At 40.4% G+C, this 22,968-nt stretch overlaps 1 protein-coding gene across 1 annotated transcript in view; it reads right to left on the reverse strand.

Moving 5' to 3' along the window:
- Positions 1–22,968, reverse strand: part of PINX1 (PIN2 (TERF1) interacting telomerase inhibitor 1) — a 72,662-nt gene that overhangs the window by 44,694 nt on the left and 5,000 nt on the right. The window contains exons 3-6 of the mRNA XM_054576037.1: positions 22,025–22,117; positions 20,423–20,501; positions 13,620–13,715; positions 7,830–7,906 (exon numbers count right to left, since the gene is read on the reverse strand). Coding sequence (XP_054432012.1) covers positions 7,830–7,906; positions 13,620–13,715; positions 20,423–20,501; positions 22,025–22,117 — 345 coding nt within the window. The remainder of the gene's footprint in view (positions 1–7,829; positions 7,907–13,619; positions 13,716–20,422; positions 20,502–22,024; positions 22,118–22,968) is intronic.

The following is a 22,968-nucleotide window of genomic DNA, read 5'->3' on the forward strand; positions in this document are numbered from 1 at the left end:
TAAGCATGAGGTACATCCTATGAGGACAGGCACAAGGACAGCTTTACCAACCCACATTGCTTTCTTCCTCTGAGTAGAAATCTTTCCATAAACTTCGTCCACTAGTACTAGTCCTTCCTTATGAAGCTTACCAAATAAACTTGTTCTTTTCTACAGGACCATGGAAAGCATCTAATATTCAAAGCCAGGATCTCTCTGTAGTCCAGGCAGAATTTCCTAATCATCTGTTTGCTAGTTCCTGTGCATAACATTCTTCCTAGGTACTTATGTCCCTAGTGCTGTTCTCTGAATAAAACCTTTTAAGATACGGCACCTAGTCATGAATAGAACAGTCCAAATATAGTCACCAGTGCAGAAAACAAGCAAAAACCCTGTTGCTTTCAGCGTGTAGGCACAACCCACCCACAGCAGCCCAAGCCTGCATTTGGCATAGCTGGTACCTTCATATCTTGGAATAGGTTGAACTCATGGTCAGGTTTCATGCCCTAGCCTTTAATTTAATTCTCCTCTAGCTACTACCATGTTGGACCTTTCTAGGATTAAATGAAACTTCACATATCGTCATAAAACTTAATTTATTTAGTTTTGACTAAATGTCCCAGCTTAGAGAGATTATTTTGCATCTTGATTCTATTATCAATGGTCAAAATGATGACAAGAATTATTGAAGTCATCATTGCTGACAAATAAACTATAGACATTAAATGTATTATTTGGACTGGTTATGAAATTAGCTTAAATTTATCTGAAACTAAAAGTTTCTTCACTTGCCCTGACCGGTGTGGCTCAGTTGCTTGGGCGCCATACCGCAAAGCAAAAGGTCGTTGGTTCAATTCCCGGTCAGGGCACATGTCTGGGTTGCAGGTTTGGCCCCCGGTTGGAATGTGTGCAAGGGGCAACTGATAATGTTTCTTTCCGTCTCTTTCTCCCTCCCTTCCCCTCTCTCTAAAAGTAATAAAATAATATCTAAAAAAAAAACGTTTCTTCACTAAAAGATTACTTTAGCCAATACTACGCTGGAAAACCTGCCCAACTTTTGCATGCTGGTGCCCAGACCGGGAGTGAGGCGGGGAGCAGAGTGACAGGAGTTGCAGGAATCGGGGAGACTCAAATTTAAGGTTCTACAGTCCATAAGCCATTTACAAAACTCAACCTAACTCACAAAAACAGGTCATTAACATGAAAATTCAGAAGTAAGGAGAAATAAGAGTGTTTGATTCAAAGATATTTTAAGTAAAAATTAAAAGGGCTCTTCTTTTCCTGATGAGCTTCCCTATCATCTGCTTGGGGCGCTTTATAGAACTAGAACAAAGAGGCCCAAAACGCCCCAAGAATTCAACCAACCAAAAAGGAGGATCTGCTGAAAAGTTAGTTTTCCGATTTGACGATCTGCAAGAAATGGAAAGGGGATTCATGACAGCTGATGAGAAGGGGACACAAACCATAAAGAAGTCATGCTTTGGTTCACGGAGCCAAAGTCATCAGAAGAATTCAAGGAAAGTGACGGATAATTAGGTATCCTGGGAGAGTATAAGAAATATCACAAGCTTTCTAATTCAGTCAGGTAAAGAGATCAACAGTTATTTTGCCAGGGCACTAGGCCAGAAACATGTTGTTTGTAGAAACAGGAGAAATGCTGGTAATACATTCTAATTCCTTGATATGCTTCAGGAGTATTTTCTCTGGTGATAAGGCTGAATCAGGAAACAAGTTGGAGAGAGGAAGGAAACTGGTAAGGTGGGGGGGGGAGGGAAAAAATGAGAGAAGAAAAAAAAAAGGACCATCAGGAAGTTCAACCAGATAGGAACTAATGGAATTTGTTTTTCAACGTCTCCAACTCCAACATGCAAACCAAGTGAGAAAACACACGCACCCCACACTTGTATCCACAACTCCTGGCAGGCACCGGCCAGCACAAGTACCTGCTGCAGGTCTCAAGGGGCCCTCGTAATTTCAATTCAATATATTCGATCATTTCTTTGTCTCTGCAGAAAGTGCATACATCTCTAATTTAGGTGCACTCCGATCCAGAGTTATTGTCTTCTCATTAATATAGCGCAGAGATGGTGGGGAAAAGGAGGATTTGAAAATTAGAAACGTACAGAAGTATATAACCAGTCATTCTTACACTGAAGAGTTTATTAAAAGTGTTTGGAGTAGCTGATAGCTTGTGATGATCTTTCATCGTTTGAGCAAGTAGTTCCGAACGGCCCGTTTCGGCCAGGGAAGCCGCGCCCCAGACGCCTCGCGGCTTCCGGGGGCACCACGCGCCGGTCCAGCCGGGCGCAGTCCCTGAAGAGAATGGAAGCCTCTAAATTCTGCGGCAATGGCGAATGGTCAAGCCTATGACAAACTATTCCAGAGGGAAATGCAATGTCTAAAAGTTCATTTCTGGCAAATGGGGTTGATTTTTAAAATCATAAAATAATATAGCACACATTCGTTCAATGATCCTCTCGAAAATCTACGATGCGGGGTTATGCGTGGCATGGGACTGGAAATTAATTGATGAATAATTCCTACTCTCAGGGAAGAAATAGTTATTTATTGATCAAAACATTTCAAAAGGAAAAAAATATTTCAAGTATCAACTTTGAAACTATACAAACCATGAGTAAAAATTAAATCCACTTTTAAAAAAGAGAAAAACAATGGGATTTTAATTTACTGAATCCCTACCTAACATGTACTAAGCACTGAATTTATCACACGCTGGGGACCCGGAAATGAGTACAACATAAATCCTCCCTCTTTAAGTAGTTCACTGTCCAGTGCATGTGATGGATGAAAAAGTCCACGTGTGAAAAGACAGAGGATGCGATTCCCTTTTAGACATACAAAGGTCAGAGGGAGGACAGAAAGTATAATTTAAATTTCATAAATGTACCCTAGGTTTAGCTTGGATTATTTTGTTTTAATGTTATTTTCCTTTTATTTCTATATATTATATAGAAAATAAGAAATCAGATTCGTGGCTTGGCACAGTTTGTTCTGCTACACAATACAAGGCTCCCTCCTACTACCCGCACAAAGAACATTTTCATTTGAAGCAATTTTTTTTTGACTGGGAAAAGATTTTATGCATAGTCCTGGATTTTAAACCTTCTTTTTCTATTAAGGACCCCTTTGAAAATCTGATAAAAGCACCGAACTTCATACACATACATGCACACACACCAACACGCATATTTCACAAGTAACTTCAAGGCGTTCACCCACCTCACTCTAGGGAGCACACCCTGAGGTGCCGCCCAAGCAGCTCTCCTACACCAACGTGTTACAGATGACAAAGCAGCCACACAATAATGAAACCACTTGGCATTTACACATCAGTTTACAGTTTGATACATTTCCAAAATTAGTAAAGTGAGTGACTTAATCGACAGGTTTGGACTTCTTAAAGACATCAAATGATCTGATTTCTACAAGGCTCTCTCTAGAGACTCATATGATAGAAGACATAAAAACTAGCATGAATAAGAGTGGGAGGTAGGTCATGGAAACTACAAGTAGCCCCTAAAACCTGTGTATTGATCATTATTGATATGAGCAGACTCTGCAGCAAACCGAGAGAGATCAGACTATTCACATACATTCTGTTTCAAACTAGACAATTCTGTTGGCAGCAGCAGCTGCAGGGGTAGGGATGGGGGCAGAGGGGGTACAACTAAACGGGGGGCAGCGCGAGGAAGACCTCTGTGGTGGGAGAGCAGTCTGCACACACAAGTGCGATACAGTGGCACAGAACTAGACACAAGGATGGCACCACTGCGAAGCTCCTGGTTTTCATCTGTACTCCAGTCATCTAAGACGTAACCACTGGATAACTGGGTGAAGGGCACACAGAACCCCTCTGAAGCTCTGAACTACATCTGCAACTTCCAATGTGTCTGTAGTTATTTCAAAATAGAAAGTTAAAAAAAAACAAAACCCTCATGACTATTATTGAGGGCTGCTGATAATTTGTTTTTTTAAAAATAAAAATATATTCAGATCATTCAATTCATTTGAGAGACCAGAAAATGCACAGATAACACAGTATCTCTGCTCCAGAACCTCTGGCTAGCCCTCTCTGGATTCAGCCTCCAGCTCCAGAGACAAAGTGAAATCGCCCCCACTGTTGGCCTAGGCATGGGTAACATGCTTCTAATCCTGTAACAGTGCAACTCGACTGCAGGCGAGGCAGAAGTTTTCAAAGGCAAACATTATTTCTAAAACAAAACTAAACAAAATCTAAAACAAAACTAAAATCACTTAAATGTAGATTAACAAAAATGTGAAAGCAGCTAACATGGGTAGTATTGTGGAAAAGGGAAAGGACACTGCCATCGGAGTCAGGGGGACCTGGGATTTATATCCCATTTGTGCCACTGTGGAGTTTTGTAACAAGTATTTCTGAGCCTCAGTTCCCTCACTGCTGAAAAGGTGCTAATTATGCCTACTTCACAGAAGTGTTACAAGGATTAAATGAGATACTATTATAAGTGTCCAGCGTTAATACCTGGCACACGGACGGTTAATAAAACTGTAATTTCTATTATTTTAACAGTCGGGGGTTGTAGAAATTAGTAAGTTTGGGTTACTGTGAGAGACAGAAGGTTGCCCCAAGCCAGACGTTGCCAATGTCCAATGCTCCTTACATTTAGATCAACAACAACATCAATGTCAGCGCCTTATCCAGAGCCCCCGGAGAGGCCTTACTGCTTTAACATTCAATGCTGCCACGGTTTCTGAGCTTCTTCAGCTACTGACCTCCAGCAGCACCTCTGCCTTGGCAATGCCACACACCAACGCGGGCCAATGTTGCTATGGGGGTCAAGGGAGTGGAAACAAAGCAATATTCTTTCCAACTGCAAACAGGAGCCAAAAGAGGTTGTATTTTCAAACAAATTGGATCAAAGGCATCCCGCCCCTGGCTCTAAGAGCTGTTGTAACTAACAGGTAAGGTTTCTTAGCAACAGTTTATTCAGGTGTGCCTCAATAAAAACAAACTCTATATGTGAAAATCCTTGTGTGCGTAAAATTTAAAATTAAAAGTGACTCTGCAGAAAGACTTTTTATTCAATGTCTGAAAATGTAATGGGACTGAAATACATTCTATCTTATATACACATACAGGTATGTGTCAAATGTGAACGCATCGATCCCACCTACTCAGCCTGGTGCGTGCAGCACAGCATGGCCACCACCACCAGCATCATCACCACCTCCTGGGAGCTCCACCCCACCCACGGGAACCAGAATCTGCAGTTTAACAAAATCCCCAGATGATGTATGTACATACTAAGATTGGAGAAGCCCTGTTCTAGGCAATACTTGTGACCCTAAAGCTGGACACTCTACAAATGCTGGGTGGGGCAAAAGTAGGTTTACAGTTGTGAGTTTGCGAAACACTGAGTTTGTTCTTGTGTTATTGTTTATTAATTATTGTATTATTTTCCATACAAATAACTGTAGAACTACTTTTGCCCCACCCTGTATAGTTACATATCAGGGCTTCTACTGGTGGTTCTCAATCCTTACTCCTTATTACACATTAGAATAGTTACCTCAATCATCTGAATAGGCATTGTTTTATTTTAAATTAAATTTTTCTTCTTCTTTTTTAAAATACGTAGGCATGGCCCTAACCCAAGATCTGGATCTGCTTGGCCTGGGGGGAACCCTGGCACCGGCATTTTTTTAGAAGCTCCTCAGGCAATTTGAGTGCAAGGGCTGTTGAGAGCGACCTCTACAGGTCAAGAGCTGCGCTGGGACATAAATCCACCCCACCAGACAATTCGGATTTTAAATGCCTCATCAGAAGAAAACGTTAAGTTAGAATGAGACTGAGATGTACCTGGATGTAAATCCTGCACAAAACACAGCATTATCATGTCAAGACAGGTGTTCTCTACACCAACTGCACCAGAGTAGATTTCCCCTGGGCTGGCCGGGCACAACGGTCTCTGAAGCTCCTCAAACACAGGCTCGCTTTAAGATGATCACGGATGACTACACCAGCAAAAAGCCAAATAAAACCAAAAAGTGTAGAGAACCTCATGGCACCAAACACCGGTAAGCCCTCCAGGAGACGGGTGCCGAGGATTAGAACCCTCTAATCTGTAACGAAACGCTTCCTGTGCTTACCACATAAATTCTTTTAAAGTTCTACCAGAAGCCCATCAATAATATCTCCTTCCCTGACCTGTTCGACTGTAAAATTTCAAAGAGAGAGCTGGAGGAGAGGAGGGCTGGGGGTAGTAGGTGTTGGCAGCAGGGAGAAAAGGGAGGACCAAGGCATCCGAGAATGCAAGGATTTGGAAAAGCCAGTGCTGCCAGAATGCTGGTCTGAGGGCGTGGGGACAGGAGGTCAGCATCAGGGCCCCAGGGAGGGACGTGGGGCTAATGCAAAGGTGCAGGGCGTGGCCATGGGAGGGGGCTGTTGGGGCAGATCAGAGGTGACAGAGTTTCCCTGGGGACCCTGAAATTCCTGACCGTGGTCAAAGGAGGGGTTCGAGGGGAAGGCCGAGAGAAGGCAGATACAAAGTCCTTAGTGAGCAGGGGCCTAATCCGGGTCAGGCACTAACCAGCAACGAGTAGAGGTGTGACCAGGAGCAGGGCTGTCTGACGGCCTTGGCTCTCCCCAGCCTCGAGAAGGAAGCATTCAGCATGACCCGAGAGCAGAGGGCCTCCTCCCTAATGACCGCCTGCCTTTGACATGGCTCAGCAGGCCCACGGGCGCCGCCCTCGGCAAGCCAGGGGGCCTAGGTTTCCTCTCTGGGTCTGCTTCTCCTGTCCCCGTTGCTAAAGGGACAGAGTCACAAAAGTGCTAAAAGATCAAAAATTTAGTCCCAACCTACAAAGGCAACTGCCAAACAAAATTTCTAGTAACTGGTCACCCCAGAGTCTTTGAAAATAATGATCAAGTAACAAATAGCTATCATCTACGAAGTTTGTCAGTTGGGAGAAATATAAGAAATAAATGAAGCAAGTCTTTTTTGTTCTGTAGTCTCCAAGGGGCTTGGCTAGGAACCAACCCAGCAACACAAGTATGACGTACCAGGTTAGCTGAGCAATGGCCACAGCAACCATATAATCCAGACCTCTGTAGACAACACCAATTTTAAATATTTTGAGCCCATTATCTCTAAAAATCTATATTTTAAAAAATCTAGTATTGGCATCAAACTTTATCCAAGACTGTCTTTTACAGCTGGAACTGGCACACACACACAAGAAGTTGTGCTACATTGCACAGCCCAGCTTTATAGTTAGGATTATGAATTATGGACTCATCTCATTTAGCGCATAGTTTAGACTCCCTATCCCATCTTCTGGTTCTGAAGCAGTACTACGCAGTGGAGGAAGTACAGCACATCTAAATCCCTTCCTGACTCTCAATGCTGATCCCAACTGTTTCAAAATGTTTTTTAAAATAAAACAGACCAGCACTGGAGACATACATGACATTCATCTTCCCCAAACCATCTTCCAAACAGGGTGATGCAGTCTGAGCAGAGCAAATAAAATCGCTGCATGCAACCTCCCTGTCCTGGAGATGGAAAGGTTACGCACCCCTTGAACACATCAGCCGCAGGATTCATCCCCGAGGTTAGTCTAGTCCTCACTCAACAACAAAGCCCAGGTGGCACATACCCTTTTTAAAGATTTCTTATAAAACATATTATCTCCCAACAATTAAGAGGACCACATTTAGCCCTTGTAAGAAGCCTCTAAAAGGCTTTTGGTACTTTGTCTCAAAACTACTATTCATAATAAACAGTTCTATATATAGCTGAAAATCAAACTGTGGAAACAGAACATATCAGCTGTATGTGGCTTAATACCTCAGGAGTCTTCTTACTCTGTCTTTTCCCAAAAATGCAGTCAAGATCTGTTTTGCTCCGAGATGATAGGTCCTTGCCTAGAAAAACAATATGATATGTTTTAGAAACACCAATCTTTCTAAAATACAGAGCCCAAATATAAGCTATGAAACTCCTGAAAGCAAAATGAGTTTTGAAAAAGAAACAATTTTATAAACTACCGACTTTCTGTCTCCACTGCACAGATGAAAATCCTTCAATTAACTAATAGAATTAAATTTTAAAATCACTTAAAACTTAAATAAGTATATGAGATCCATTACTACTGACAGTCTCTTGATGGTAGAAACAACCAAGAATATATAGACTGAGAGGAAAACAATTCTAAAGCTACTCTACTACTGGTGTGCCTTCAAGGTATAATTTCTGTGTCTCTGGCTTCCCCACTTATAAAACAGATCTTATTTACTTCAAGGAGACATGAGCTACTTAGGATTATGAAATGCAGAATAGAAAATGCTGCTAGATATGTATCTTCAAAACCCCACATATGCACGTAAATGAGAACACACTGCATTTGTCACACAGGAGCACAATAATTAATTGAATAAATGAAATTTCAAAAGAATAAAAGCAAATAAAAAGTACTGGATCGGGGTGAAAGAGTTTGCTTTGTCAGCTTTAAATAATAGGGTACATGATAAGAGCAGGAAATTAAACGGCTTCTCACAAAAGCAGTGGCCAAAAGACCCATGCTTCTTATTAAAAACACTAAACTCTTTAACTTAATTTCAAACCCACAAACCAAGTGATTTAATATTCACTTCTTTGGAATTTCCACTTCTATAAAAAATATTCTGTGAGCAATCGACCGAATCTACTCCCATTTGTCAACTTCATGGTAAATTCCTTTTAAAATGTAACTACGACACGTCAGGTCTTGAGGCTTGGGGGGAGCGAGGCTCTGGGTTAGACACCGGAATCTTTGCTTTGAGCTGAAAGCCTGAGTTCACTGTCACAGACTCACTCCTCGGCTTCCTGTAGCAAAACTGACTAGGCAAAGTAATGTCATGACCCAGAAGGTTCTAGTTCACTGATTATCACTGGGGCATTCAAATATGATATTGCTCAGTGACTCCATGAAATTAAAAAACAAAACACCCTCCGATTTAATGCAAAGCCAGGTGCCAAAATGAGCTTCATGGGCAGCAGTTTCACCAGTCCCGTCAGTACAGCCTGTTCCCATCGGGAAGGACATGCTCTCCTGTGGCTCTGCGTTGCCCTCTTTTTCCTCCCTGAGCTAGAAACGAAGGCCTCCAGGTGCTGACTGATGACTCAGTAGAACCCAGACAGGCCACTCCAAAGGAAGCCTACTGAGAACAAAATGAAGCACATCCCAGACAGGAGCTCAGAAAATGAGCCAGAAATGTGGGGAGTAAAATCGGTCGTGGTGGGGAGGAGGAGACAATCCCTCAGGAGATCTAGAGATCTATTTTTATCCTCATCATCAGCACAGCCCATTGTGCGCCGCGGAGCACACTCAGGGTGGCAGTTTCTATTTTGGAAAAAGGAGTTGTCCTTAGTTCAAAACACGTATTGGTCACCTATCCTAAACTGTCTTCTGAAATGGAACGGATAGGCTAAAAGGAAAGCAAAGAAAGATCCCTTTTAGAGCAGTTCAACGGAAAGGAATGCAGGAGGGATTAAGAAAAAGAGGATGCATGCAAGATTGTAATTTTAAAGCAGGATGTCAAAATATGACCACACAGAGATGAAAAGCAAACCTAAAAATCAAAGGGAAAACTGCCAGGGTCGTAGAGAGAGTAAGCTATACCAGGGAGGGTGCAAGTGTTTCTAAGTTTTGGTGATGGGTTCTTGTATCAGAAATTTTTATCCTTTAGCAAAGTTCACTTAAGTAAATGTAGAAATCAGGATTGTTACAGGCCTTGCTCTGGATTTGATCTGGAAAACAAAACACAGAGAAGAATTAAGAGTCAGAGACCAATGGAATGGAATTTTGAGGTAGATAAAAATGGGAGATGGAAGCAAAACTGAAATGGTTATTAGTTAATGGCCCTGGTTGAACAGTATATAAATGTTATAAAATTATGTATGGCCACTTTTAAATAAAATCTACATATTAAAAAAGAGTTTAAAAGCTTATCGGTCTCAGTTCCAAATGATAGTCACATCACAGCAAATACTGCTGATAAACTTAGATCTTAGAGAAAATGGCAACCCAAAAAATTGGACAGAGTAAGAAACATGTTATCCGTCTGGATTTGGTTCATGTATCTATTAATCTTCAAATGTTGGCCATAACATTTCAAGAACCAGGATGAGCAGATAAAAAAGCTCTTCACTATCATTTTAGCTGCTTTTCTAACAATCATGTGCATCAGGCCTTCCAGGCTATCAGAGCAGAAAACTGGAAGGGAGGAACATTACTGCTTCAGGCAGACACGTGGGCAATGCCAAGAAGTCCACATGGGAAGCAAAGGAAACCAAAGAAGCTCCACAAAGAATTTAAGAATCACAGAGATGTGGAGCCTTTAAGTTTAAGGGCAAAAGTCACATAGAACCCAACAATTCTAACGGGAAAACTGTAGTGGAGCACTGTATTATAACGGAGGCTCAAAAATACTGCGTTTTCCACTCAGAGGGCAAGGGACGAGGGCGAGGAATGCAGGGTTGAGAAATATGTTTATTGTAATAAAAAGTTAAAGCTTATGTAGGTAGCTTCACTTGCTTAGAAAATTCATTTGTATTCCCAAATCAGGAAGGATAAAAAAGAATTATACTTTGATTTAAAAAAAAGAGAGAGAGAACACATGGGGCTGACCAATCTACGACAGAAGATTACGGCAACTTCACTGCAAGGGAAATGTCAGAACGCTGGGAAATGGGGAAGGATCAGGGCAGGAGGTGAAATAATAATAAGACAGTCAGAATTTTTAAAAAGCCTGCAGTGGTGCTACCTTGTATTTAAATATCAGTAGAATCAGAGGAGGAAAGCTTGTGCCCGTCACTAGCAGAGGCCAACTGCGGGGAGGAGCAGTTGGGTGTCCAGTCTGGGAGCACAGTCTGGGTGTCCGGACTGGCAAGCCAACTCCCAGGACACGTGCCACGCATGCGGCTTCCTTGTTTAAGAAGCAAAATGCTGCAAATTGTCACAGGGATGGGAAGTGTGAGTAAATTACCACGATGACGTTGCACAACTATAGTTTTAAAACACAAATTTTATCCCGCATTGGACAACTGGGGGCGGACCGGGGGGAAGGCAATGCTCTCAACAACTTCTAGGGAGAAGATTACATAGAAAATAATTTTGTAGAAATTTATATTTTCTCTATTGTTTCCTCTCTGCAGATATGGCATTGCTAAATAATTTTTGAATTAAAAAACCACATTGAAGTCAGGCTTTTCAACAAATGTGGATGGAATTAACTTTTAAAATTATCTAATAAATTATTTCAAATTAAAATTATAAACTTCAGACTAGAGAAAGGAATAATTATGTTTCAGAACTAAAATGACAGCCAATATTTAGGCAGCAGAAATTTTACAATGCTCTCTCACTAAAATAAAATTTTTATCTTCACTCTTCACACTAAGTTATATAAAATGCCATCTTCCCATGTTTTAATCTTGTGGACCACAGATGAAGTTACAATATGACTCATCCTCATCTAATAAGTGAATTCGTTACTTTCATTATGAGCAAACCCACAGGCTAAAAGCCTTATCCATTATGCTGAACAATCAAAAGTTCCATATAATGGGGTCATTCCTGATGTCATAAAACAGAATCTATTTTAGGACTCAATAATGTCTTAAAACATCTTTCCTCACTTTACAAAAGAGGAAACTGAGTCTGAAAGGAGGGAAGTGGTTAAGCGATCTGTCTGAGCGAGTCTCAGCGCCCAGGCTTCCTGCGACCTAACTCAGTCTGCCTTAGAGGGGACAGAGCTTGCCATTCGTGTACAGTGACCGCAGTGGCTCCACAGGAGAAAAATTTCTTTTCCTTAGTTAAAGAACTTTAGAATAATCCCTCCCTGTGGATTGTTAAGATGGATGATAAATAATTTTTTCGTCACTACCTGGATTTCTGCCTCCTTCCCCGACCCTTCCTGCTTGCCCCAGTCTGCATCGCCTGCTTTCCCACTCGGTCTGCTCGGCTGCCTCTCTCGCCCTGCGTGTGGAACTCCGTGCCCTGCGTACCAATGCCCCCTGCCTCCCCAAGCAAGGCTAATGAGCACACCTCATTTTAAAAGAGAAAAAATGAAGGCACAACACACAAAGCAAGTTGACAGGGTCACCTGGCAAGGGAGTGGCTTAACTAGAAATAGAGAGCAGATTCTTCCAGCAACTCCCAGATTAAAGAGGTTTATCCTGGCTTCACCAAATGCTTCAGATGAACTCATGCATGTAGCCGGGTACTAAAGAAAATTAGAATATTTTAATTGCAAAAGGGAAAGCCTAAAAGGATGCCAGAACACCCAAAAGTTATAGGCCTATTTTAATGTCATTAATTTGCTCAATACCCTTCTGCTCTCTCTCTTTTTTTCTAGAGGGTCTAAATGAGAAAAGAAGGGACATTTAAGGGCTTGGGTATGACGTGACCATGGCGCCTCTCCTAGAAAGGACTGAAGGGCCAACAAGGACTGTCTTCTGTTCTGCGGCAGGTCGGGGGTGGACAGAAACCCTAATCGGAAGTTATACAGAAAAAGACAAAGAAGGCTCTAGCCTGAGAAATGAGGAGAGCACGAAGAGCCATATAACCACGCCTGCTGGGTCAGGCTCTCATGTAAACCAAACTCACTCCTGCCTTTTGGGGCCCTGTGCTTCAGTGAGAACCACCATTAATAGTTTAAAGTAGTGGGAATTTCAGCTCCCACTGCTATTCAGGTGTGTTCTAGAAGTTAGGGAATTCCCAATCATGCCAACAAGACTAAAGCAAAGAGATGGGCATGTATATCCAATCTCCCATAGAAGAACCATCAAATGGTGACTATGTATCACAACATAAATTATTATCATATTTATACTATAAGTATATTATGTAATAAATAGGCTTCTGTGCCTGGAAAGTCCACTTAATGTATAATACTGTTCTATGGGAAAACATTTGGGGAGTTGGAGAGTTCAAGTTAAATTGTTTCTTACCAATACAAGACCGCCACCTACTGGTTACAGAGGACAACTGCACCCACAATTGATTACAAGTGCTAGGAAGGCAGTGGCGAGGCGGTGAGAGGAAGACAGGATTTACCGCCGGGCCCTCAAACGTTTTCTAACACAATCTTCGCAGAGACCATGGAATCATGAAATGAAGAAATGGTGTGCAATAATACAAGAATCAACTGGGGAGTGAGAATTCTCATATTAGAGATCTCAATACAGAGCATAATTCTCTAAATTGAAAAATTTTAAGAGCTATTCAACACCAACATTAAGCTTTGAAAAACAAGAAAATGTAACTAAAAATGCTGAGTGATCAATTAGAATTATTTCTTGACCTAGCCATTTAAAATCCCTTTTCTCCTCCAAATAACAACCTGACTTCTACGCTCAGCTTTGCCCCATATCAGAGCTAATGAATCTGAATCTGCACTTCAAGAAGATCCCCGGTAGATTAACAATAAATATTGAAACTTTCGCGCCACTTCAGACTTATCCAGTTGGGCCATCCATAATTCCCCATTTTCAATGTAAAACAAGTAATGCTGGTAAAGAGCTAAAAATGTTTTAAGAAACCCAGTGTGAAAACAGAAGTATCAAAAATACATTTAAAACAATGCTTAATTCTACCTTTTGTGAATTTCTTATAATGAACGCGGTTTCTGGAGGTTTTGGACTTCTCTTCAAGGCTGAAAGATTTCTTTTCCTTGTCGTTTGAGGAGGAGTCTTAAAAAAAAAGAAAGCATTACATTAAACTCTCTGTAATCCATTCTCTTACAGTGACATGATCTTATTTAATTAAAATCTTTGGGAACCCTATCAATTATTATTGAACTCTAACCAAATGATTAGAAATATTCTTCTTAAACTGTGTACTACAAATCAGGCAAGGCTATTTTCCAGAAATTTAAAATTTATACAATCTTCGAGGAAGAGAAATGAAAACTTGTGTTCACACAAAAACCTATATACCCATGTACATAATAGCCTTATTCATAATAGTACTGGAAATAATCCAAAAATCCCTTCAATGGCTGAACGGCTAAGCAAATTCTGGTACATCCGTATTTTGAAACCCTACTCCACAAGAAAGAGCAATAAGCTACAGATACACGCAACATCCTGGAGGGACCTCTGGGGCATTATGCTTAGTGAAAAAGCTCCATCTGCATATTCTATGATTTAATCCATATAACATTCTTGAAATGACAAAACTATAGAGAGGGGGAACGACAGGATGGTTTCTGGGGGACAAAGATCAAAGTCGGGAGTAGAAGGTTAGAGGGGTGGGGTGGAAGGTGGCGTGACTACAAAGCGGCCCATGAATGACGCAGCTCTTCTGCGGTGATGAAACAACCCTGCATCCCGACTGTGGCCATGCTTATGCGAATGTGCACATGCGATAAAACTGCATAGAGACGCGCGCACACACCGATGAGGCTTAAAAATATGGTAAAAACTGAGTAAGATCTATTGGTCTAGTTACCAGCCAACAGCAGTGTCAGTTTCCTGGTTTTGATATCGCACTGCAGCCCTGTTAGATGTCCCTGTTGGGGGAAACCAGACAATGGGACCCAGAGCTCTTTACAGAACTCTGAGTTCCATTTGCAACTTCCTGTAGTATCTATAAGTATTTCCAAATAAAAAGTTATTTTAAAATGTAAATAAAGATAAGACAGGTTAATGATAATCAAAAAACAGATCAGAGGTGATAACCAGGCAGAGCGTGAAGGAGCAGAGCCAGCACTGAGTTACCGCCTCCAGCACTGGGTTTCACTGGTGGCTCATCTTTAAGGGCAAAAGCAACAACAAAAAGAAATCATTGAGGAACAAAGTCACGAGATTATCTCTCTGACAACACAGGAAAAGGTGAGCCATAAAGTAGTCCCTTGGTTGAAATATCAAGAGCAAGTAGATCCGGGGTGAGAGTCAATTATAGGATAGTAACAAGCTGCCTGTATATATTCCCTCAGTTTTACCTATTTATCAAATTCAGGCAGCACAGTAACAGAAAGAGAACATCATAGGTAGAAAAGAGACTGAACTTTCCTATAGGTACATCAACAGGAAATAAAATTATAAAATTAGACATGAGGAAAGAAAAAATTATTTGCCTTAATACTGGAGCAAAACGAGCTCATGTCCATTGAACATGTTAGTAACTATAATCCCTTCCAGGATTGATAATTTTGAAAGCAAAGTATATATTACAGAGAAAAGGCCCTAACAACGTAAAGATAGATGTGTCAAGCTTTCAGACAATACCTCACATGGGTTAATTATTGGGTTGGCGAAAAAGTGTGTTTAGTTTTTTCCATAGGATGGCTCTAGTAGTGCTTAGTTGTCTTTAACTTCATTCGAAACAATTTTGTTAGACTGTATTGTGGCAGCTGTCATATCAATGTGCATTTAGATAAAAACTTATCAAAATTGGTGAATTTTTGTACAGCCATTTTAATATTGAGGATGGAAGAAAACATGCAACATTTTTGAGGTATTATACTTTATTATTTCAAGAAAGGTAAAAATGCAACTGAAATGCAAAAAAGGTTTGTGCAATGCATGGAGAGGTGGTGTGACTGATCGAAATGTCGAAAGTGGTTTGCAAAGTTTCTTAGTTCTACTGACATTTTGGCCAGATAATCCTTTTCTGTGGGGCTGCCTTATGCATTGGAAGATGTTTAGCAGCACCCTTGGCTTCTACCCACTAGAAGCCAATAGCAAGAGAGAGACAACATACTCAAAGTACCCAAGTCACTAAAGTTATTGCTGAAAATGAAAATGTTTTTTATTTTATGGAAAAAACCATGCAGCCTTTTTGGCCAACCCAATATATCAACAACCTAAAACACTCTCTTCTGCAGTCATTTCCCAAGAACAGCTTGTGAATTTTTTTTTTTTAATCTTCACCTGAGAACATGTTTACTGATTTTAGAGAGAGAGGGAGAGCCAGCTGAGCCACACCAGCCCCAGCTAGCTTCTGATTTTTTAAAAAGACTTCCCACAAGTAAATTTTTCTCCTCTTTCTATGGTCAAACACTTCATATGGCATATAACATTCTCAATTTTGATGTTCTAGACGTAAATCACCTAGCAAGTTCTCAGCTTAAAGTAGCTATCATCAATTGAAGGCTTATGAAGTATTAGGCACTAGACTAAGAGCTCTCTATGCATTTTTGCATTTCATTTTACAACCACCCTACTAGGAAGCTGCTATGATTATTCACAGAAAGACACTGAAGCACAGATGGGTTAAATAAGGCACATCTAAGAGGCGGCTATGATGGGATTCAAACCCAGGCAGATGTGAGTGAGAGTGTACATTTTAATCCCTACACTCTCCCTAACAGAGCTCCCACGTAGGAACCACCTGGTGATCTATCTTCTCCATCTTCCCAGTACACAGACTTCCCAGAGCATATGTGAGCAAGGACAGACCTTACAGGGATTTCTATCTGCTTGTTCACGTGCACGCTTTCCTGCAACTGCTCTGTTTTGGGGGAGCTGCATCAGTCTGGTTCTCCCTCCCCACTTCTCCCACTTCCCCTCTGCCCACTTTACAAAAGAAAGGCACTGACGCTCCTCTTCCCAGAGAGAAACAGGAATAAGCCAAAGTACTGGGGTCAGGGAAGCTGCCTTTAATCAGAGCAGCAAAGCAGGCCCCACCCCACACCAATCTTGCTCCTGAGACACACTTCCAAAAACGATTTTACTGTCCTAATAGCTGCTTACCAGAATTTATAATGTATTTCCTGGTTTCAGTAACTGTAACCTACTAATTAAAATAACTTAATCCAAAGGAAAAATATTTATACTTAAAGACTTGAGGTTACTAGAAATAAACCAAAAATTTCTATGTATTTGCTTTGTGGCAGGGAAATACGATAAGGTGATGAATTTTTGAAAGTTGAAGCAAAAAACATACTAACATAAAATATTACGGGGTATACCAAATCAAAATATATCAGAGGAAAAGGAACTATGGAATATAATATTTCTGACTATTAAAGAGCTTGTTGGTGTATTTCTAAATAGATGACAGTGGGTATCAAATTGCTCTGGTATTTATCTACTGGCTATATTCTGGACTAATGTAATGGTGTTATTTCCAAATGCCAATATTTCCCAATAGGCCAGAAATTATAGTACTTTGCAACTATTTAAAGCTACGATGAGAAACGTTACTGCTGTTGATACAAAAGCGTGAGGTAGACCCCCACAGAGGATCCCCGCCATAGAAGATGTGTGAGCAAAAGGTCCGAGCAGCCCTTTCCTAAACCGCGCCTTTGTGGATGGCAGGGTTCGGCGCCCCAGTTTCCTTCCAAAGGTACTTAAAATCATAAGGAGCGAAATATCTGACAGGAGGAACAAATATTTTCTAAAACAATGAGATTAAGTTGAGTCTGGTAGAGAATAACTGAGATAAAATAATTTTTTAAGTGAAATTTTAAAGAATATACTGATGTTTCCTTCCCACACGGAGATAAGGGTTATTTCTAGAATCTTTGCAAGAGTCTATGAAGAGGACACTACGGAATCTCTGTTTAATTAAAAGGCAAATTGTATGAATTTGGTATGCAATCTTAAGGAAGTAAAAATATTATGATAGAAAAAAATGTTATTGGGTTATAATGTGTCATCTGCTTTTCAGCTTTAATATAGTAATTTCAGCTTTACTATGACCAAAAATTCACTTGGATAAAGATGATATGGCAGAAAAAATAATCTATTTGCTCTCCCGGTCCACTCCTTGGACAGGTTTTCTCTTAAAGGAATATTCTAAAGGTTTTTCAATACTGGGACTGGCAGTTAGCAAGGCCTGGTTCAGACTGTACTGAGCTAGACAGGAAGCAGGCCACCAACTGCCCAGTCCCTATCACAGGGCTACCAGCACCCTCTAGTGGTCTCGAGATGGAACTTAACCTACAGACTGGTAACTCTCCCGCTGCCAAAGATGTAAGACGCCCCTCAGTCTTAATGCAGGAAAAAATCAGCCTGCACAGATGAACCAGTGGATGGGGCTGCCCAAGGACCAGGCACCACTGCTTGGGATCTGCCATGCACCTACCACCCTCCTGACAAATAACCAAGTCCCTGCAGCACTTGAAACATTTCACTGACTGAGCTTCAGTAATACATCTCAGAAGCATGCTGAGAAAAAGAAGCCAGGTAGGAGAGAAAATACGAACCTATATTTCTACTGATTTCAACAGTGATTTTGAATATAAATATGTTTCTGTTTATATTTAGTAAGGGCTAATGTCCTTGAATTTTCCTCCTGCATAGATCCTGCATTTCCCAATGCCAGTTCAGTCAGCACTTTCCTTATTTTTTTTTTCCCCAACAAATTGCTGTTTTTTATGTTAGGACCACACATAGGACAGTTCTAATAGTTATCTTGTGGATAATAAAAACTGCACAAGTTACAGATTTCAACAAGAAGTCCAATCTGATTAGCAACAATACGGAGTACCTTTGCTTTGATGCTTTTGGGCTCACTCCCATACAAAGCACAGCAATAAGTCTTCCCTCAGTTAGATTCATGCTGTAATTTTACCAACTGCTAGCATATCCTGCTTGCTACTTCCCTAGCAGGGACTATGTCTCATACACCTGCATATCCTCAAGTGTAACTTCATACTCAGCGCACAGCTCAATAAATGTTTGCTGAACTCAGGTTTAAATTTTTAATTTTATTCCACAAAGTTCTTTCTCTTTCAACTTAACAAACATGTTTTGACCGTTCACTACATGCCAAACATTGTGCACAGGGAATAAAAAGAAATTCCTTAGAAAAATGTTGGTAAAATACAACACAATAACAAATGAATAAAACTCATTAAAAAAAATGGGCAAAAGACTCGAAAAGACATTTCTCCAAAGACATACAAATGGCCAACAGTACATGAAAAGTGCGCATGCTGACTAAGCGCTAGGGAAATGCATATCAAAAGTACAATGACGTATCACCTCATACCCAGTAGTTTGGCTACTACAAAAGAAACAGAAAATAACAAGTGTTGGTAAGGATGTGGAGAAACTGGAACTCTTGTGCACTGTTGGTGGGAATGTAAAATCACACAGCCACCACGGAAAACATGGCAGTTCCTCAAAAACTCAAAAAATAGAACTACTGTATGATCCAGCAATTCCACTTCTAGGCATATACCCCAAAGAACCAAAAACAGGGACTTGAAGAGACATTTATACATCCATGTTCATAGCATTATTTACAAGAGCCAAGAGGTGAGAAAAGGTGAACTCAAGTGTCTATCAATGGATAAATATGTAAACAGAATGGGGTATATACATAAAATGGAACATTATTCAGCCTTAAAAGGAAGAAAATGGTACAACACTGGATACTACAACATAGAGGAACCTTGACAATATTATGTTAAGTGAAAAAATCCAGACACAAAAGGACAAATACTATGATTCCACTTGTATAAGGTGCTCAGAGCAGTCAAATTCATAGAGACGGAGAGTAGAATGTGGTAGCTGCCAAGAGTGGGGCGGGGGGGAGGAATGGGGAGTTAGTGGGGACAGAGTCTCAGTTTCACAAGCTGGTGAGCTCTGTAGATGGATGGTAACAGATGCACAACAATGTGAACATACTTAATGTCACTGAACTGCACACTTAAAAATGATTAAGATGGTAAATTTTGTTATGTGTATTTTACCACAATTTAAAAAAATGTTTGCAAAAGAATAGTCTAGATTTCTTCAGTAAGGTCCAGAAGAATTAACTGAAGTTACATCCTTACCTTCCAAATAGCCATGTGATAAAAAACTTCCCTTAAACTCCTAAAATCATACCAAAGGCCCACATGCTTGGCCCATCCATGTCCTTCCTCCCAACAGCAGGACCCTTCTCTTAATTTAACAGGGAAAGCCCAGTGTGCAACTGCTTCATTTCTAGTTCCTACAGCTTAAGAACACAATTTCTAATACCGAGCTCTTGCAACAAATTTTACTGTACCCCAGAAATCTGCATCTCTTACACATATGAAAAGATAAAACAATTTCATTAATTACAATCAACACAAAGAAAAAAGGCTTTTCTATTAAGCCTTCGCTGGCTGCTAATTTATGGTCCCAATTGATATCTATTGCTTTGTATTTTAAAGATGTTTTTAGACGTACTCAAGGACCCCTAGAAAGATCACTTTACTTTTTAAGGTTATAAACTGAATGGATTTACCTTGCCATTCCCGTAACTTAGAAAAAAGTGTTTGCTTCCTTCATGCAATGAAAAAGGTTCATGCAATAAAAGCACCAGCAAAATATAAACAGAAAAGACTATTTCTAATAGTTTCAATAAATTAACTTTCAGATATATGATGCTTACAATAAGCTGGTAAAAATATTTTAAACCGAGAGATTATGTCTTCTATAAATCAAATGGATAACATAGCAAAAGTTTCCCCTACTTGCTGTTTCTGGTCCATGGCAAGTGTTCAGTTCAGCCAGAAGCTGGTTAAAATCATCCTGATGAGCAATCCAGTTGTCCTGAAAATACCAAAAAAAAAAAAAAAAAAAAAAAAAAAATCAATTAGTGGCAAGTCTGTAATTTACCTACACTGGTTGGCTGAGAAAAGATGTAATTTGGAATCAAGGAAATCTGGTGGTTAATGTGAAATTTTAAATGTTTCATCAAAATATTATTTTGTGAGTTTGAATGATATAAATTGGAAATACAATTATTTTAATACTAAAAATTCTTGAAAGTGTCAGTCCTGACTTCAAATGTGGACAACTTATCAACAGTCAATTTACAATTAAATAATCAACAGGCAACCTGGTGCTAAATATTAAAGTAAAGCAGAATGAAATTTTTTTCTAAGGGAAAATTAAGGGCAAGTCAAAGGAAAAAAGCTGTGATGGACTTGGGACTCTCTTCTTTGCTCATTTGAGCTTCAAATATTTTGCCCAATTCTATTTGCTGGCGTGGAACCCAATTTTACAAAATAACACTGGGGAAGAGAGGAAGAAGGACTCAAGTTCCCTGAATCAATCAGCACCCATTGCTAAGGCGATAAGCTAATAAGTTCCTTGTAACAAAGAGAATCAGGCTTTATGAGTGAATATCTCCAAAACAATCTAAACCAATGGGAAGCAAGGTGTCAGTGTAGGAATTTGCCTTACACACACTATTTTAAGACTGCTTAAAGTTAAGTCTTATTAAATAGGTTTACTGGGCAATTCTTCTCCTAAAAAATTATGTACCTCTGTATTATCTATCTCTCAACTACTACCTTCAAAATCAACCTTATAGAACCTCCTTCTTCAGTTATTTAAAATTCTAGCTGTTAGTCCAGAAAATGTTAGCTGACGTTGTCTACTACTCAGTGCTGCTGAGCTAATCAAAGTAATTCAGTTTACCTAGAGTAATTCTCCGGGTTTTCTACCAGGTTCTGTTGATCATAAAAGTCTAAGAACAGACCTTTCAGCTTAGATGCTTTCTAAAGCAAACAGTAATACTGCAAATGAAAAGCATGACAGGGCAGGCCATTCATTTTCAGTTACAGTGTTATAGTTTCAAAGCGTCAGTGTTTAATAGGAAGTATGAATAAATTTAACTGCTATACACCAACAGTCAGAAACAGACAATGGTATAGGAAAAGAACACCACTTTCTTGCAAAAGAATCTTTTCATTTTTTTTCTGAAACTAAATGTCAGCCACTTTTAATAATATAAGCTAATATTAGAACACAGGTAAAGATAAAAATTCCTGTCTGTCCTGAAATAAGTACTTCTATAAAAAGAATACTTTTTGCAAAGTTTAGCGATGAAACCAGCTTGCATCTCTTACACGTAAGCAAGAACCTCCTGAAGAGGATAAGGAAAGGCGAGGCCACGGCACACGATGGGGGGCCAGCTGACCTGTGGGCCCCTCACTTAACACACACACGGAGGATACACACTTCAATTGGCAAAACTGATCAGTTTGACTGACTTAAAACTTACATATTACAAAAGGCAATTATTCAAGGAAACCCTCCCCCCACCCTGCAGGCAAACTGTTGCTCACTTCATTATTGATTGTGGCTCCAAGTCCCAAGTGGTTATTTTTAACTTGAACTTTAATATGATCTGTGGCTCCTTGCTCTTGGGCCCCTAAACCCTGTAGAGGTTAAACACAAAGAGAGTTAGCTTTTGTATCAGATATACAGAGCGATTATATCTACTTCATCAACTATTCAATTAATTACTAAACATCTAGGAGTAAGGTGCTATGTGGGCCCTCAAAGAGAATACAGTCTAACGGATTCTTGTAGGACATGTGTGTAACACAAAAAATGCACTTACAATAATGCATACTGATTCTTCCACTTAAGACCTCCATGTAAAAACTATGGAGAACATGCCTTTTACTAATTCCCCGAATTGGAGTTCCACCACAAAACTATTAGAAGCCCATTGAGGCCTTACAACTCAATGGCTCTGCCCATTAAATAATTTTACAAAACAACACTGAGAAAGGGGGAGAAGGGGACTCCAAGGCCTAAGTATGAATTAACGCTCATTTGTAAGGTGTCCCAGAGAGCTTGGTGTACCGCAGACCTTGAAAGGCGCCTGCCAGGGTGGCTTTGGCAGAGCGAATGGAGAGGAAATCAGATGGCATGGAGGGGCCAGGCCTCACAGGACCTTGGAAATCATGGTAGTCAGTTGGATCTTATTTTTTAAAACAATGGAAACCACTGAATTGTTAAGGAAAGGAATGACATGACATGATCTAACTTCTGTATTTTAAAAGCCCATTCTGGCTGTTGTATGGCAAATGGCCCGGAGGAGGAAAAGGAGGGAAGCAGAAGGGAGGCTGTTGAGGTAATGAGAGCGAGCGACGGTGGCGGCTGCGCCGGGCGATACTCGGGCTGGAAAAGTGTGTGCGTGTGTGTAGGGGTGGGGGGCGGGGCGGGGGGCACCAAGCACGACTCCCGGGTTTCGGTTCTGAGTAAGCGGTAGACAAGGTTT

Source organism: Pteronotus mesoamericanus, unplaced genomic scaffold (assembly GCF_021234165.1).
Source record: "Pteronotus mesoamericanus isolate MK-2021 breed Mesoamerican mustached bat unplaced genomic scaffold, CSHL_Meso_final contig_32, whole genome shotgun sequence".
Lineage (NCBI taxonomy): Eukaryota > Metazoa > Chordata > Mammalia > Chiroptera > Mormoopidae > Pteronotus > Pteronotus mesoamericanus.